The 17,651-nt window shown below is 30.8% G+C and overlaps 1 protein-coding gene across 1 annotated transcript in view; it reads left to right on the forward strand.

Moving 5' to 3' along the window:
* LOC142329540 (uncharacterized) overlaps positions 1–17,651 on the forward strand; it is a 137,525-nt gene that overhangs the window by 12,879 nt on the left and 106,995 nt on the right. The window contains exons 11-16 of the mRNA XM_075374212.1: positions 2,832–2,944; positions 5,169–5,294; positions 7,054–7,153; positions 9,134–9,262; positions 11,648–11,755; positions 12,158–12,335. Coding sequence (XP_075230327.1) covers positions 2,832–2,944; positions 5,169–5,294; positions 7,054–7,153; positions 9,134–9,262; positions 11,648–11,755; positions 12,158–12,335 — 754 coding nt within the window. The remainder of the gene's footprint in view (positions 1–2,831; positions 2,945–5,168; positions 5,295–7,053; positions 7,154–9,133; positions 9,263–11,647; positions 11,756–12,157; positions 12,336–17,651) is intronic.

Below are 17,651 nucleotides of genomic sequence, written 5' to 3' on the forward strand. Positions count from 1 at the left end.
CCTGCGTAGCTGGAAAACTAGTTGGAGGTAACTCGAAAATTTATTTATTATCTATTTTAATTCCTGGCCGTATTGTATTACGTTTTATGGAAATGAACATTATATGAACAAAAATCCTGTAAGTCAAAGTAAAAAATTTGATTAGTTTATTTCAAAAAATAGAATAAAAACTGATTTTAACATTAGACCTACAATACCGATCTTATATTTCAGTTCAGAAATATGAAACAAGCATGATTCACTTCCTGTACTATGCGATAACAAAAAAGTATAAATCAACATATAGTTAAGAGATCGAAAAAACCATGTTATTTTGCTAACATTAAATCTTTGCCTATTCAGTACAAAGCCAATAGAAAAGCGTGGGTTACTAGTGATTACTATTCAAATTGGATCATTATTCGAAAAATAAAAAGATTGTTCCAATTATTGACAACTGCCCTGCACATCCAAAATCATTTCCTCAGGAATTGTTATCGATTAAATGCGTTCTCTTTCCACCAATTTACTTCTAAACTCCAATCAATGATCAGGGCATTACACAAAATTTTAAGCAAATGTACAGGAAAAGGATTGATTATAATAAAAACATTAGAGATGGTTGAAATGAAACACAAACCAGAAATTAAGCTTCTTCATTGTCTATGGGAAGTTATAAAATCTTTGAATGATGGGACTAACCCCCAACAACCCGTTATTTTGTCGGAATGTGAACAAACTAGCAGTGAAAACCTTTGTTCTAGCGACAGTAATGGCAATGATGATGATGTCTGTGATAATAAATGGCAGTTAGTTAATGATGTTTTGCAAGTACCCAGTGACGTAACTTTTTAAGATTATATTTCTATAGACAAAGATTTGGTAGTAGGCGAATACCCTATTGATGAAGATATTGTAATCAATATGATTAACGCAAAGGCAAATGAGAATGGCACCATAGAAACGGATTCAGATAATGACATTGATGAACTACCCTGCGTTATCGCCCAGGGCCAACATAAGATATTTGGTGCCCGTTGGCTACTAAAAATAATGTGCCCCTCTTCATAAGAAAATGCACAGAATGGCTACCAGGAGTGTGTCAGAACTAGAAAAAGTCAATTTATTACCATTACACAAAAAAAACAACATAAAATCATACAAAATTAAAAATACCTATATGAACAAAATCAAACTTTATAGTAAACAAAAAACAAAAGTAACTTATACATTTATTTTCCTAGCTTTTTCTTTTGCAAATTGATTAATAATATCACACGTATTTAAGTTATTAAATAAGTCACTCTATAGATAAATACTCAATACATAAATTTGCTATGTCCCAAAGTAGACCGTAAGTCATTTTTTATCCTTTTCAGTGCTGAAAAAGATTTTAAGTTCCGCAGTACATATATTTTCTTTATTTTCTAATAAATATACCTGTTTAAAATGAAGGCATTCTTCAATAAAATTATTTTCTAAATCATCCATATACATTTCGCACAACTTTGCAGCATTCTTTCTAATTGTGTCTTCATTTAAATTTAGGCACATTTTTTCTTTTGTACTTCTGCTAGAAGTTTATCAATAATCTATGATTTCTAATATTTTGCTCCAAAATGCTACCATAATAGCAGTTTCCAGTGAATTAAACTCATTTAACCCCTCAACTTCAACTTTTGTTGCAGGCTTTTGAAAATTATCTTTGTAAATTTTAATCAAAGCATCTTTATAAATTATTATTCAAAGCAAATTTTCATAAACGGATATGAAAATCCGTTTTCTGAAGAATTTGAAATATAAAATCAATTTTTTATTGTTTTCAATTTAGTACATGCCTATAAAATATCATTTTCGTAGCATACCTGCTCTGCGATTTGAAGACCACTTAGATGCAGTTAAGTTCAGTATTTGAATATTTGCATCTATGTTAGATAGCTTCATTATATCTACAATTTCATCTTCACTTAATCTTCCCCATAATGTAGGATCATCATAATTAACAGTCAACATATTATTAACTTCATCTAAATATACTCTTTCCTTATCTTCTGGCCGTGGCTGTTGCAGGTTTTGTTGCTCCTGCTCCTCTTGTTCTTGCATTTGAGCATCTTCTTTTTCTTTCTCAGTCGATTGTTGGGCATACTGTTGTTGATTTCTTCTTTTCCTTTTCTGTGTTGCTCATGTTGTGTAATTTCCATAGAAAGTGTCTCTCTCTTTTTAAAGAAATTTGTTAATGTAGGCATTTTTTCCAGAAAAGCTTTTTGCCTCGCTTCTTTCTCTTTCTTTAATTTATGATTGGTGAAGCCAGATAAGTTCAGTCTACAGCACATAATCCCAATGATATCTGGGGTAAGCATGTCATATTCTCTCCTGCATGTTTTCCTATACTGCTGGAAACAATTGCACATGTATACCATGCGTTTCTGTGATATCCTCCTCACCACACACATCACATTTATATCACATTTTGCAGAGAATCTCAGCATTGCGCAAACAGATATGTTTTAAAACACCCATGAATAATAAAGAACTGGGTCAACTCTTACCTGTTTTTTTGGTACAGCCATCTCTGAAGATCCAGGATCAGTTTGTAGGTCCGTCTGCCTTTTGTAAACTGATCCCATCTCTCCTGCAGACTACAATGCCTACGCATCTGTCTTACTCACTCTCCTGTACATTTCCTACCTCTTCCAAACAAGGAGATTTGAATGGGCTCTTGAGAAAAATTTAAAAGCTATTACTTTTAAACAATATTGTGGTTTTATTAGAATAATATGTGTATTTTTATTATGTGTATTGTTATCTTCATTTTTGTTAAGTGAGAAAAATATGTCAATATCATTTTACAGAGTGTCTCATATTTATTTTCAAACTCCAAAGAAACTCCAACAAATTTTTCATTTATCAGGCTTGGAGAATTTGATGTAATCAAAAAAACGGATGATGGGTCTCCTCAGTTAAGGTAATTCTTATGAATAATAATAAAAAATAACCTATCAATTACATTGTTTACAATCTACAAATACAATGAAACAAAAAATAAAAAATTAAAAATAATTTACTAAACTAATTGCAAAAGCTAAATACTGCTAAATTTTTGTACACATTTTATTTCAGTCAGTTTTTAAAAGAATGAAAAAATCACTTTTAGTGAAAAGCATTTTACATTAGAGTTTGCCATTTTAGAACTGGAAAGACTGGACTATGTTCTGCATAAATCAAACAAAGATAAATAAACACTTGAAAGCCCTCTGTAGCAACATAGTCAGCAATTATGACAACTATGCCAGTAGTTCAACTTATTTGCATAAACATAAATTCACCAGCACTGACAAGAACTTGATATTTTATACATATAAAAAAAGACACTTAATACACCTTAATACATTTGATCATTGTGAAATAATAAACAAACATACAATAAAGATATAGTAAATGGAAAGACATAGTACAAATCCAACTCTTTCAAGTTTTAATAATTTGTATGTCTCACTCAAAAATTCTCTACAGTAACATCAGGTGATACCAGATTTAGAAGAGTAGCACCAGTCTCGTTACAAATAAAAATGTTTTGAAGTAAGATATTAAAAAGCAGTATCTAAAAAAAGGTTCAGTTTGTCTTTCAAAAGTTTATAGTTTTAAAGATAATTTTTCTATTCCACAATTATGAATAGAAACATAGCATTTAAATAAAACAATTGATTATTTTTAGACAGGCCAGTTTCAGTGAATTATAAAGTTTACAATTTTGTAGTTGTATGGCGAAATCATGGCTGAAGAAAAATTTGGGAAGTAGTTCCAAAAACAGAGATTTATAAAATTGAATTTAGTCAATTTAACTGATTTAAACACATTTCTCTATAATGGTGTTGTGTAACTTTTTGAATATATTCCGTATAAGTGCAATTCTTGTGATAAAATTATAACCTGATATCTGTATATATGGCTGTAAACATAAAACATGGCTACAGATGGTATAATTTCTCTTTCTCAGACTGTTGGGAAGATGTCACCGGCAAGTGGTAACGAATATTGAATGGTGTAAAATCCACCATTAAGTAAAATGAATGATCAACATTATTAATTCATATCTTATTAGAGAGAAAAACTAAATAGAAGTAATAGTGTAAAAGGCAAATTTTTTTAAAGCTGGTTTTATGATTTACAAAGTCCTGAATAGAATGGCAAAAATACAGTATCTTAAAAAAATGAATTTAATAAGTAAATAAGATGTCCTGTGCTTTGGTATGGCTTTTTTGCTTTGGTACATAACCAAAAGTGCTTTAAAATAAAAATAAGTTTATATTAGTCTTAGTGAATTAATATAAACATTTATTTAATAGGATAATGGTATTTAATAGGATAATGGTGTTATCATCATGAGTATGGTTTTTAAAATACTGTAGCGGGAAAAAATAATACCCCTAATATTATTACAATAGCCAAGACATAAAATTTATTATATATTCTGTGATTTAACAACAATATAAAATATATAAAGAAATTTTTCTACAGTATGAGATACTCAAGACCTGGAATCTAGAGTAACTGGTTAAATAATTGGTTAACTGAACATTTTTCCCATCAGCTCTCTTCTTTGTCACCTAATGGCATAGACCCAAAGTCTATTCCAAGGAACTCTTTTTAATTATTTAATTTTTATTTAATGATATTTTTATTAATAAAATTACATTTAAAACTTAATTAAATAAAATATTTAGTTAATTAAATAAAATATTTTAGAATTAAAATAACTTTGGGATAAGTTACCATGTTATGTGACTGGTGGGTTTGAAAATCTCAAGCTAGTATTTTAGCTGCACATTCCTTATGTTAGTGTATATGCCATAAATAATCTGTATAAAATGTAGCTGGTGAAATACATTTGTAGAACTAAAGTTTACACAAATTTATTATCACTGAAGTTGAATGAACCTCACCAAGGTATTTGTCCTATACAGTCTGGCTCACACTACAAAGCCTCATTGTGGATGAGGGACCAGTTTTCCCATCGCATTGAATTTTCAATTTATTCTCTAGCCCCACAAAAAGCAAGACTTTTTATTTTTTCTGTGACATATAGAAAAAATCAAATGATTGTAAAAAAATAACATTATTAGTAATTGTAATTAAGGTATTAAAATTAATTATTACATGTTTATTAATAATGACTATTTTTGTTTCAGAATTGTTTATGATATTTCTAAAAATTCAACTCTGAATCTGTTACCATCAGATGGTAGCCAAACTCTTAACTTTAATCTTTTAACATCAGACCACGTTACTAAAACAACAGCTATTCCGTCGAATAGGTAATACAAAGGAAAAATTAAATGTTTTTTCATTTTTGTAATAAAAATGTTTTCGATTTAGCCTCTGGTAGAGATAGATAATTTAAAAAAGTAGAAAAATGTGCTCACAGTAAATCAAATTATCATTTAATCATTACCACATTGCTGAAAGAAATCTAATTTGAATTATATTGCAACAACTTTTAATAACATTAACAATTAACAAAAAATTAAATCTTTATAAGGTTGTTCTACAAGTATAATAATTATAGGCATAATAATATTCTACAAGTATAATAATTATAGGCTTTTGGCTCGTATAAGGAGCAAAAAAATTATACGAGTCAAAAGACTCATAGTTGTGTGAAAATCACATAACCATTTTAAAAAATAATGAGCATTCCATGTTCCCACTCACAGTGAATAGGCCTGCTGCCTATTCACTGCCAAATATACAGTGATTTATCAGTATGCCAAGTCACCAAAATGCAGGTATAGTTAAGTCCTACAAGAAAGACCTTCATCCATCAACTACAGGCATCAGCTGTGAATATCATTACTGTCAGATAGTGAACATCATTACTGTCAGAGATAGCAACTAAGACTGGTGATTCTACACAGTCAATAGTAGAAACTTGAGTCAGGAGTATGAAACTACAGACTACCGAGAACCTCTTTCTGCTGTCAAACAACACTGCCTCAATTAAATAGTGCAACTTAAATATAAATAATGTGCTTATTATTTTTAATAATATTAAAAATAATAAGAAATATCTTTGGTAAGGGATACAGAATTCTGTTTGATATATTTTTATTGAAATCCCACCGGGTTGGTATAGCGGTAAAATTATCATGCAAATCAGCTGTTATACAGTTGAACACTAGACATTGGGTACCAGGGTACTTTGGTGATTTGGGTACAATTAAATACACATCCACGAATCTAGGGCTGAATCAAGACTTCTTCACCTTATTTATATGTCATACATATTGTCCTCATCTTATTGGGCCAATCTGTTCAACATATGAACATACTTGTTTATATGCTGAACAGATTGTGATGTACATGTAGAAAATAAAATTGTTATTGAACTCCACTTATTTCTCACTGTGTTCATCAGCATTATAAATTTAAATAATTAAAGAAATTTATCAACACTGAGTCCTTCTCCACCTACCTACCATGTTATAATAAAAAAATAATAAAAACTCTGCACATCATAATATCACTTGAATCTTTAACTGATGTATGGAATATAATTTTTCCCATGACTATATGATTTTTGTAAATTGTAAATTATAATCGGTCAAAGTGACACCATTGGAATCAGAACTCTTAGCCAGATCCTTTTTTATATATTTGTCTAAAATTTCTCTTAAATAAAAAGTGATAATAAACTCAGCATTATTAATAAAGACAATCTAAACTGTAAAATTGAACTAGCTAAATTTTCATATATATTTAATGAAAATCTGACATTTCCAAGATATTGATTCTAATACTTGACACACACACATATATATATATATATATAAATAATTTTTTCTATCCTGACAAAAAAAAAAATTTGTAAAGACAAAAACAAATTGTTTTTAAAACATAATGTTTTTAGTGAATGGTTCTAAACTCTGTTAACTATTTCATTAATTTTTAAGAGCTCCATGTTCTAAGAGTGATAACCTAAGAAGGAAAGATTGTTTTATTAAAAGTATAATAACAGTAATCTAACTAAAATTATAATCTAAACATATTCAATAATAATATAATTTCATTTTTCAGTTATAAATTACAATTAAACGGAAAAGAAATTGCTAGTAGTGTATTTATTGAATTTGGTGGTGTTTATACTCTTTTAATAAAAGAAGAGGAAAATCAATCTGTAAGTAAACTCATCTTTCCCACTGTTAAAAGAAAATAACTATTAATAAATGTATCCAGTATTTTGTTCTTTCTATATTTTATTTTGATATAATTAAACTTAATTTAAAATTAATTCTGAAATCTTTTTTTAGATTAATTATAAGTGAAATATCAAATATTTAAGTGCTTCAATTAAGAGTGATGTAGATTTTTGGGTTGAAAGTGAAAATGTTTGAATTATATATATATATTACAAGAATTATATATATCACTTAAAATTTTGATTAAATAAAAGAATTGGTCATAGGAAAAAAAATGCTTTAGTTGGTCAATAAGATGTTGAGAACTAATGTGGAACTATTCCACATTAGTTCTATGTTATATGTTCCACAATATTAATGTGGAATTTAGTGCTATTATCTGTGATAAGCAGTTCAACAAAATAGCAACATGGGATTGAATAAACTTCAGGAATAGGCCACTCAGGTGGCCTAAGAATTACTACACAATATAGATGGAAAGAATGAAAATGATTATAAAATAACTACATAACAATTTTTTATTTTGCTCAGGGTCACTGAGACTGGATATTAATCAACTCTTGCTATCTTTGAAAAACTTAATCACCAAAATGTAAAAATAATTGCACATATCTACACTCCTAGTTAACTTAAGCTAAAAATGAATAAGATGTATTACAAATTTTTGATATGTTAATATTATCAAAATTTTATTAAAAATTTAAAAAAGTATGATTTTTTTCATTACGTGACAGTTGAAAATGAAATAAATGAAAAATAATACCTTCAAAAGCATTCTAAATTTGTGTGTGTGTGTGTGTGTGTGCATGTAAATAAAATATTTTATATATCATGCGTTGCTTATAATCAACTGTTTTATTCAAACAGATGAAGTCAATGCATTTTTCAAAAAGAAAATTTTAAGATATTAAATCTAACATATGAGTATATAAATACTGATGAATTTTGCAGCATGAAAGAAACACTAATTTTAATTGGGATTCAAACCTTTTGTGTAGAAAAAGCTGTACCTAGATTAGTTTGACATATGTTTGCCAACTTCATTTGAAAGACCGGTATAAGTTGCACCTCAGCCCCAGCTAAAGGCTTTATGGACACCAATTGGAAGGGAAGAGTATTATATTCGTAGCATGAACTCAGAAAGGATATATCTAAGAAGAAGGAATAAGGATAAGGTATAGAAAGAAAGGGGTGATCTCGAGGAACTGAGAAATAACAATCTCAAAGTAGTTGATATTAAGAATTTCTAACGAGAACAAAGTAACTTTACTCAGGGTAGAAGCAGCATATTACTGATCAACAATTTTCCATTGTGAAGCTTATATATGGTATAAAAAGTTTTTTTTTTCTTTACAATCCAACAAATAACTTTGAACAATCTCAGGTCTCTTAAAGCATCTTATCCATCCTTGCAGTTGTAAACAGTTATATGAGTATTAAACAGTTATATGAGATTTTTGAAATAAGATGAAAGCTGTGGAAGGCAGATCAAATTTTGTGTGATAAATATTACAAAAGATTTCAAAAAAAAAATTCTAATTGTTATTGTTTTTATATGCAAAATCAATATAAAACACCAATGTGGATTGAATTTTTCAATGACTTGTCCACAATATGAGAAGTAAAATTTTTCATTGAACAATTTTACTTCTGATAGAAACCAAGGACATCCAAAAGTGATAGTTTATAAACAATTAAATCAAGAATTTTAGGAAGAATCTGTAAGTAAATAAAAGCATACAACAATAAACGAATAATTGTCCTTTCATCTATGGGCACCTAAAACTTATTATCCTGACTAAAACAGATTAGAAACTATTATCCTGAAGATCAGTTCATAATAAATAGAAGTGATTGAAATATTTAAAGGGATATCCAGTAGTATGTAATATAGTGAAGCATAATATAGTGAAGGCTGGAGAGTGAAATTTATTTAAATTTTTTTCTTTTTCTTTCAGGAGTATAATCTGTTTGCAATTAGTCCACCAAGCTCAGTTCATATACTGTGGCAATTACCACAAATAATGGTACTGACAGCTGCTGAAATAATGTTCTCAATCACAGGATTGGAATTTTCTTATTCACAGGTATTAATAAATTTTTATTAAAAAAGAAAAAATAATCCAAGCTATGCACAGTATTATTTTACCTTACAAAATTCCTTAAAGCTGAATCATTGTTTTTTTATTAGTATGTGTTCTACTGCAGCGCTTGTTAAGTAATTTTGTCTTTGCCCTCCTAAGCTTTAATTGCCTTTACTACAATCTACAAAATATATCATATATTACTTAAATGTAATATTTTCATAGAAAAATTAGTTCACAATTTCAACCCTAAAAGTAAAATAATAAATAATATATAAATGAGATGTAAAAATGAAAACACGCTACAAAATAGCACTTTTCTCTCCCATTACAGCTATTTTAAAACAAAGTACCCCCCCCCCCCACCCGGAGCTGCATTGCCTTGGCAGGAACTAAGGTTTCCCCCAGGTAGCCGGGACTCTGGTGGTATCCTCCACCAGGACTATGGCCTACTTCCCCACCACCTGTCATGACCAAAGGGAGTCCCTGTCCAATCAGATACCTGAACAACCCGCCCCTCCTGGACGAGGCTGACCTAACCCTAGATCAATCCCAAAAGCAAAGACGGATGGGTCTCACTTCTTGCTGCTGGTCCTACAGCCACAATCCCCAAGTGTTCCTACAGCCATGACCCCCAAGTGAATGCCCTCTTACATAAGGAGCTTTTTGCCTCAGACAGTCCTTCTGAAGGACTGTCTGAGGCAGTCCCTACTCCCCAACATCACTATTCGGTGGATCTCTTCAGACAGGACACCCAACCGATGCAAATTTGCCCAACCTTCAGCAACTGATCAGCAACCACCACCACCACCACCACCAACCTTCATGATGATCTCTGGGAGAGGACTTTGGCAGTTACCAGGTCCCCAGTGATCTTCCACATGTCATTCACCAGTTCCTCCTCCTTGGTAAGGGTGTCGACGTCCTTTATCAACAAATGGACTTGCCACACCCCGCAACCGGCCATCACTGTCATACCTTCAACTTGGTCCCCAGTATCATGGACTCACGGACTCTTATATGAAGGTCCTCTCCCTGACCCTCGCATGCAGAAAGGATGTCCACCTCACCCAGTGACACAGTGTCCTTTAATTGTGCAGAGAAGGTCCGCATACGACAGACCTGCCTTAACAACCGACCGGCTTTTTGCCTGGAGCCCAACTCCCATCAGAATCCAGTTTCAACTTGTCCATATAGTTCTGGAGCTTACTCGAACATCTCTATGCCAAAGACTCGGCTGGTGAAGGTAAAGCCTCATATTCCCAAATGGCCCACAAAAGCAAATTTTGGGATCCTCAGCCAGTACTAACTTGACTGATTCCACCAGATGAGAGACCAGCCTTTCCTTGCCTTCGGAGGAATCCACAGTCACCACACAAGCATACCTGCAGACCTTTGTGGACCCATCAGCCAGGTCCATAGCACGGGTGCTACCCACCTCCACTTGATCTACCTGCAGTGTGCCCGAACAAAGTATCAGCCCCACCCACCGAACCCCTAGACAGATCAATCGATCATCCATGCTAGCCACTAACATCCACACTGAGTTGACATGAACGCGTCCTTTGGCCACTGCTGGAGGACCAGACGGGGCAGATCATCATCCACACCACTGTCAAGTGCCCCGGACTATCTTCCATCTGTGTGGCCTCAGCCGCACACCACTGGCGTCTGTGCTGCTGCAGATGCTGTCTCTGGAGGTGTACACTCACTCATACTCGTCATCTTAGGCACCAGCTGCCATACATCATGAAACACACTGATCCTCTTCGCGAGGAGCCCCAGACTATTGGTAAAATGTTTAATTTTGACAGCGGTATTGGGATTACGACCCACCTGAAATTCCAAGACCTGTTTGTGATTATTGTGATTATTATTTGTTTATTATCTTATTGTCATTGTTATTATTTATTTGTCTTATTTTATTTATGTTCTTAAACTAATATAAATTGTAATTACATAAACATTTTCAATTGTGAAGAACATGCGACAACATCAAATTATCAATGCTCACTTTATGACCATTGGAATGCCAGCAGATATTTTATGTCTTAATTAAATGAAATAAAAGGTCTAACTTTATTTACTAACTTTTCTATTAATTAGATCAATTAGATCTTGTAGTAAAATTTATAATTTATAATTTCTATTAATTCTGACTTGTAAACACATGTAAAAGCAAACTGAAAGTTAATGCATAAAGTAAATGAATGAATAATAATTATTAATTAGCAAATATAATTACAAAAGCATCATAGCAGTGATTTAATTACAGTAATAGTACCTAATGGAACACTGCACAATTTAAGTTTTCAGGGAAACTCAGAGTTTATATTTTAGTTATTTATTCATTTTGTCATAAAAAATTTATAATTTTTTTTCTTACAGGCACCAAAAAGTATGAAATCTGTGATGTCATCTGTTTGGTTATTGACAGATTCTATAGGGAATTTAATAGTGGTTTTTATGACTGAAGTTTTTCATTCTGACAGCAGAGTAAGTATTTATTTTTAATCAAATAAAAAAAAAATTATTAATTTTGGGGCTGTTTTTATTTTAAGGCAGTTTTATTTGCTTTATTACCAACCATGAAATTATTCTTTTAAATTACCAAAAATAATAATAATGAAAAAGCAGTCTTTTGTTATCTTAAAAAATAGTAAAATACAAATACAATTTTTAGAATACAAATACAATCTTAACAATCATTCTTGTATAATCATTAGCAGCAATTTATTATGAAAATTTTAATAATTTAAAAAATTATTTTTTGTTTCTTTATAACAAATATATTTTATTTTCTAAAGAAAGAAAAATTCTGTCTGCAGTGTATTTATTGAAAATTTTTTCCTTTGGAGATAAAGTCTACAATTAACTACGCCTTTTTATTTTTTTCAGGTGAAACAGTTTTTAATATTTGCTGGCATAATGGTACTGATTATGATTGTTTTTGCATTATTGGCCATGAGATACAAATATGTTACACCAAGAGATGATGAAGAGGAAAAGGAAGAAAGAGAAAGAAATATAAATGAAGCAGCATGTAAAGAAAATCCAGCATTTAATCCGGAAGAATGAAGGAAGAAATCTAATTATGATAAATACCATAACCTTTACTATTAATTAATTAAACAAATAACTAAAATAAAATAATGTCTATTATTAAGTCAATAACTATTTTAAATATTATGTAATTTTTATTATTATTAAATAATTTTAAAAATTACCTTAAATTTTTTACTCTTTTCAGTATTTACTAAAGTAGCTTACAGTTGGGTAATATGAAGTAATGGGCTGAAATTCTGCCCTCCTTGACAACATATTGTCAATAAAATTTGAACCATATAAGTAATATATTGCTTGATACTAAATTTAATCTACATATCAATACTTTCATTCAACAGGTGTAACTGAATTAAATGAAAAATGGATTAGTATCAAATAAGAAGAAGTTTTAAGTTAGCTTGCAGGCTTTTACATTTGCAACAATTCTCCTTTAAATGAAATGAGATATAGCACTATTAAGTCGATGAACCAAGCTCAATATGGTAATTCCCTGAACGAAAACTGAAAAAGTGGTCTCTTTTGTTCATGACAACTGTGGTCCCATCGATGAGTTCAAAATCAGTGAATATCTATCGGAATGGGTATTCCTGGAGGTAGAAAATGCAAGTCTGATAGAAGAAAATATAATAGAAGAAGTGGTGATTTCAAGAATATTATAAATTAACCAGAAAAATGTAATAATGACACTAGAACACTCATTCAATACCTAGATATAGTTTAATCTATTTGATGCAGTACACAATCTTACAGTCTTAACTGGAAAAAACTCAAACAAAAGGCATTATAAGCTAGCTTTGGGGAAGAAAATGGAAATGGCAAAAAAGGAAAGATTTGAAGTGTTCAAAACATTCTCTGTTAACGTTCACCTAATACCTATAAAACAACCTCATTTTAGATAAGTATGACATGCATACTTGTATAAAAATTGGCAGAGAATGATGTTCAAATCTTCATGATGGTCCAAGAGGAGGTATATTAGGGCATACAATTTTCCTAATGAAGCGATCACACCAATAGATATCAATATAATCACAGCAAAAATATTAGTTATGACCTCAGTGGTAAAATGGTGAAGATAAGACAAATCTGCTAAAATACAAGTGAGTGGTACGAAGTAGGTATTGGTCATTCATCTGAATCAAATTACTTTTCGACTAACATCCTTTTTAATTATTATCATGATAGATTGTACTGATTATAAAAATTCTAATAAATCATTCATATTTTATTAATTGAAGTAATTATTTCGTAAAAAATTTATTAGTTATGTAAAAAACTGTTTGATAAGAAAAATTTGATAAATAAACATCAACTGTACGTATTTTTGTTTTCATTTAATCCATGTACAAAACCTCACCATTCTTTTATAAAGACCCTTATAATTTTTTTTTATTATTGTAACTTTGGACATTGTTTTACAGATTTATTTTAAAAGAGATGTATTAGAACAAGTAGCCACTGTTATATTTATCAAATTTATAAACTTATTATTTTCTACAATAAAAAACCAGTATCTTTTAAAATTTAAATGATGTTTAAGGTAAACAGATATTTGTAAAATAGTGTTCTAACAATATGTAGATAATACCCACAAGCCTTTTCTGTCTTGAATATTCTGAAAAAGTAGATTTATTAAGTACTAAAATAAAAAAAAGTACTACATTTAACATAAAAAATTCACTGTTTTTTAAAATCAGAAACTACATTTTTCCTTGAACATTACAATTTTAAATGAAAAATAAACTTATTCATGAAATTTTGTTGGCTGGAAATTTTTTGCTCTGATTTCTGTGCCTTCAGTAAAATCAAGCCTGACTGTATTTCTTGGGATTAAAATTAAGAGTTAAATTTATTGGTTTTATATGAAATCTGACCCGAAAAATTAAAAAAAAAAATCACAACTGGATTTTGTTTTTTTTTTGAGAAATCTTAATTAAAAGACTAATTTTAAAAAAATCACTAAATAATTTTGTTAAATGGGTAATAAAACACATAACAAAACTTATAGAGAATGTGATTCTGAGTAAAACTGTATGAATGAAGTTTACAGAAACTAAATTCAAATGTAAGAATTTCAGCGGGTACTTGTTTACTATCGCACTGACACTTTTTTTGGATGTAACTTCTATGTTAAAAAACGATGTATTAAAAGTAATATTATAATGTATTAAACAAAGGATATATTTGTTAGCGAGTGCAGGTTAATGTTTGGTTAGGTTATGTTGATACCGTGTACTGACGAATCGTAAGTATATCAATATAACCTACGCTCGCTAACCTCGTCTAGTTAATGTTAAATATGTATATTACAACGTTATTAAAAATTAATTAGACGAGGTTAGGGAGAATAGGTTATGGTTGTAATGTTATGTTGATATGCGTACGATTCGTCAGTACACGGAATCAACAATGTAACAACGTATTCATAACACTGTATTTTAGTTTGAAGCACGTCGGTGACAAATGTCGTTTACCAACCTGAATATTTACTTGCTTTAATAGTTTCATCGCTTCATGGTTAACGCAACAAAGTGCTCACTGAGAATGAATTCGTTACATCTGCGGGTTAGGTCGGCACAAAAAACTACTGGCATTCAGCAAACATTTGGCGCAGTACTAGGACGACTGAAAACATTGTTTAATATAAATGATATTTATAACCAAAAATACATAATGCTATTTAATTAAAACTAATTTAGTATCCCACTTAGTATTATTTTAAAGAGCTCATGTCCGATTCTAAATTTACATTTATCACAAAATTGTCGATGAGCACATCATATAAATATTCATCTTTAATGTATTTTTTCAACGTTGACAACATGCTCGCAGATACTGCTCCACTTCAGACATTATGAAATTCCTCATCTGCTAACTTAAGAATATCGGACATATTAAAAGTTGTATTTCGTTTAGTCGCTTGCCCTTTCACTTGAATCCATATCATTTCAATGGTACTTAAATCAGAGCGATAAGGTGGCAACCGTAGAAATGTAACCATAATTTTCGAAAATGTCATCTATTAGAAATTTCTTTTGATTTTCTTTGTGTAATTTTATAATATCATATAATTCAGTTTTCGTCATAGAAGGAAAAACAATTAATTTGGAGAATTAGAATTTGGCCGCTTTTACAGCAGAACGTTGTGATACGATGCGTTATCTAGTACAATGACTGTCCGAGGTGGCAAATTGAGAATACATTTCTTTCGTAACCGTTTCGTGTTCTTTCTGGAATCCATCTGTTTGTGACACTCTCCTTTCTTAATTGACTCATACATAAATAAAGCACGGTTAATGAATCCGTTATTACAGCCGGTATGAAAAGTTATTAATAGTGAGCCCTTGCATAGTGGTGTTTTCAGTCCCTCGTGAAAGTTTGTTGTTAACAAACTACCCACGATTTTGGTGTCGCATGACTACTGTGTATGTAGGTTTCATCTGTGTATACAATCGGTTTTCCTTCTTCGCGAAACAGGGAAATTTGTGGTAGAAATTTCATTCTTTGCATTTTAATGTCGTGCCGTTCTATCAGTATTTTCCGGTTGTCTTCTGTTTTTTCCGTCTAAATCCCATTTTAAGTTATATTCTCCTTAAAGATCTTTCACTCCCTTTGAAATTAATTTCACTTTCGCGGGCTTTTTGCGTAATTCTGTTCATAGTAGAAACACATTTTTCGATTACATAAAATTAATTTATTAAACACATCAAAGCATTCGTGTCAAACGAATCTAAATTGCACACAGCACTAAAGCAACTTACTCGTTTTCTCGGCGAAACAAACACGGATGGATTCTCAGTTTCAATTCATTTCCCTTCTGCTATAATTATTTGTACCGTTCGTTTTTATAGTTTTGTCGCTTGAACAACCGTATTCAGCGCTTCAGTTTTCCTCACTATTACGGTTCCGGCATTTTTTATAAAATTTTCCTCGCCTGACTATTACTGTACCTTTTCCTCATAACTTGGACATTTTAGAAGAAAATAACTTATTGGAATATTAAAAATTTAAATGAAAACAACACAACAAATAATAAAAATAAATCACTAACAGCTATTCACTTCATTAAGTAAAATATACACCGCAATAAATGTTTCTATAATAACCACTTCTAGAACATAATTACAAGCGATGTGGGGCATGATTCTTCACAACTCAATGATTAGAGTAGATTAAAAATAAAAGTAAATGAAATTGTTAGAACTGCGTGTTGTGTTTACAGCAATTCATAAATAGCACATAGTCATGATTGACAATTACATACACTGCAGTAAGTTTATGAAACGTGTTTTAGATATACGAGTATTACTATACCATAAAAGACATAGAAAATGACAATGTTTTTAGTTAGCTTGTAACAGAGGCTAAAGCATGCAAAATGCTTACATAGTACATAGTACTATGTACTATGGCACCAACATCTAAGCCGATACATTTAACAGAATACTTATACTAACAGAATTTATCAATTTATTAATTAAGATTTTAAAAGTGATCGATTAAGTACGTCCCACGTTTTGATCTCATCTCATCACTCTAGTCCCGCTCGGTGGCGACGGATTACCTTAAACTTGTACCACTTACCATTTCGTTGCCCATCCCAGATGTGTGCGTAGGTAAAACTGCACGGACGTGGGGTTGAATTTTGTTCGGAGTACTATATTACAGTAAAATACAATATTAAATAATGCAATAATACTGTATTTATTTGCTTAATTAGAAGCAATTAAGATTCATAATCTGTTCCAGTAGATTTATTTTGTTTAAAAAAAAAAACAGATGATGCCGTAATTTTTTTTTTGTTTTATTTTGTTTTAATTTTTTTTTTTATGAAAGTGAAAAATTGATTTACATCCACCACTGAATTTCGCTTTGAGTTTCATCGCATTTGTAACAGCCAATGCAGTAGCCTTTTCTGCGATACTTGAGTCGCAGGCTTTAACCCCAAGCGCAATCGACTAATTCACGGTAAACGATTGCTCTGCTTGCATTATCTGTGTGCTGAGTGGTTGGCATACAATATCTTTATCCTCATCATCACCCTTTTCTCACCATACTCAAACTTTAATATTTTTCCTACCAGTTTCTTATTTATCAGTATAACTTTCTTTCTCTTTCCTGTTTAGCCTCCGGGAATTACAGTTCAGGTATTACTTCAGAGGATGACATGTATGAGTGTAAGTGAAGTGTAGTCTTGGAAAAATCTCAGTTCAACCATTCCTGAGATGTGTGGTTAATTGAAACCCAACCACCAAAGAACACCAGTATCCATGATCTAGTATTCAAATCTGTATAAAAGTAACTGCCTTTACTAGAACTTAAACGC

This window comes from Lycorma delicatula, chromosome 8, assembly GCF_047948215.1.
Source record: "Lycorma delicatula isolate Av1 chromosome 8, ASM4794821v1, whole genome shotgun sequence".
NCBI classification, from domain to species: Eukaryota; Metazoa; Arthropoda; class Insecta; order Hemiptera; family Fulgoridae; genus Lycorma; species Lycorma delicatula.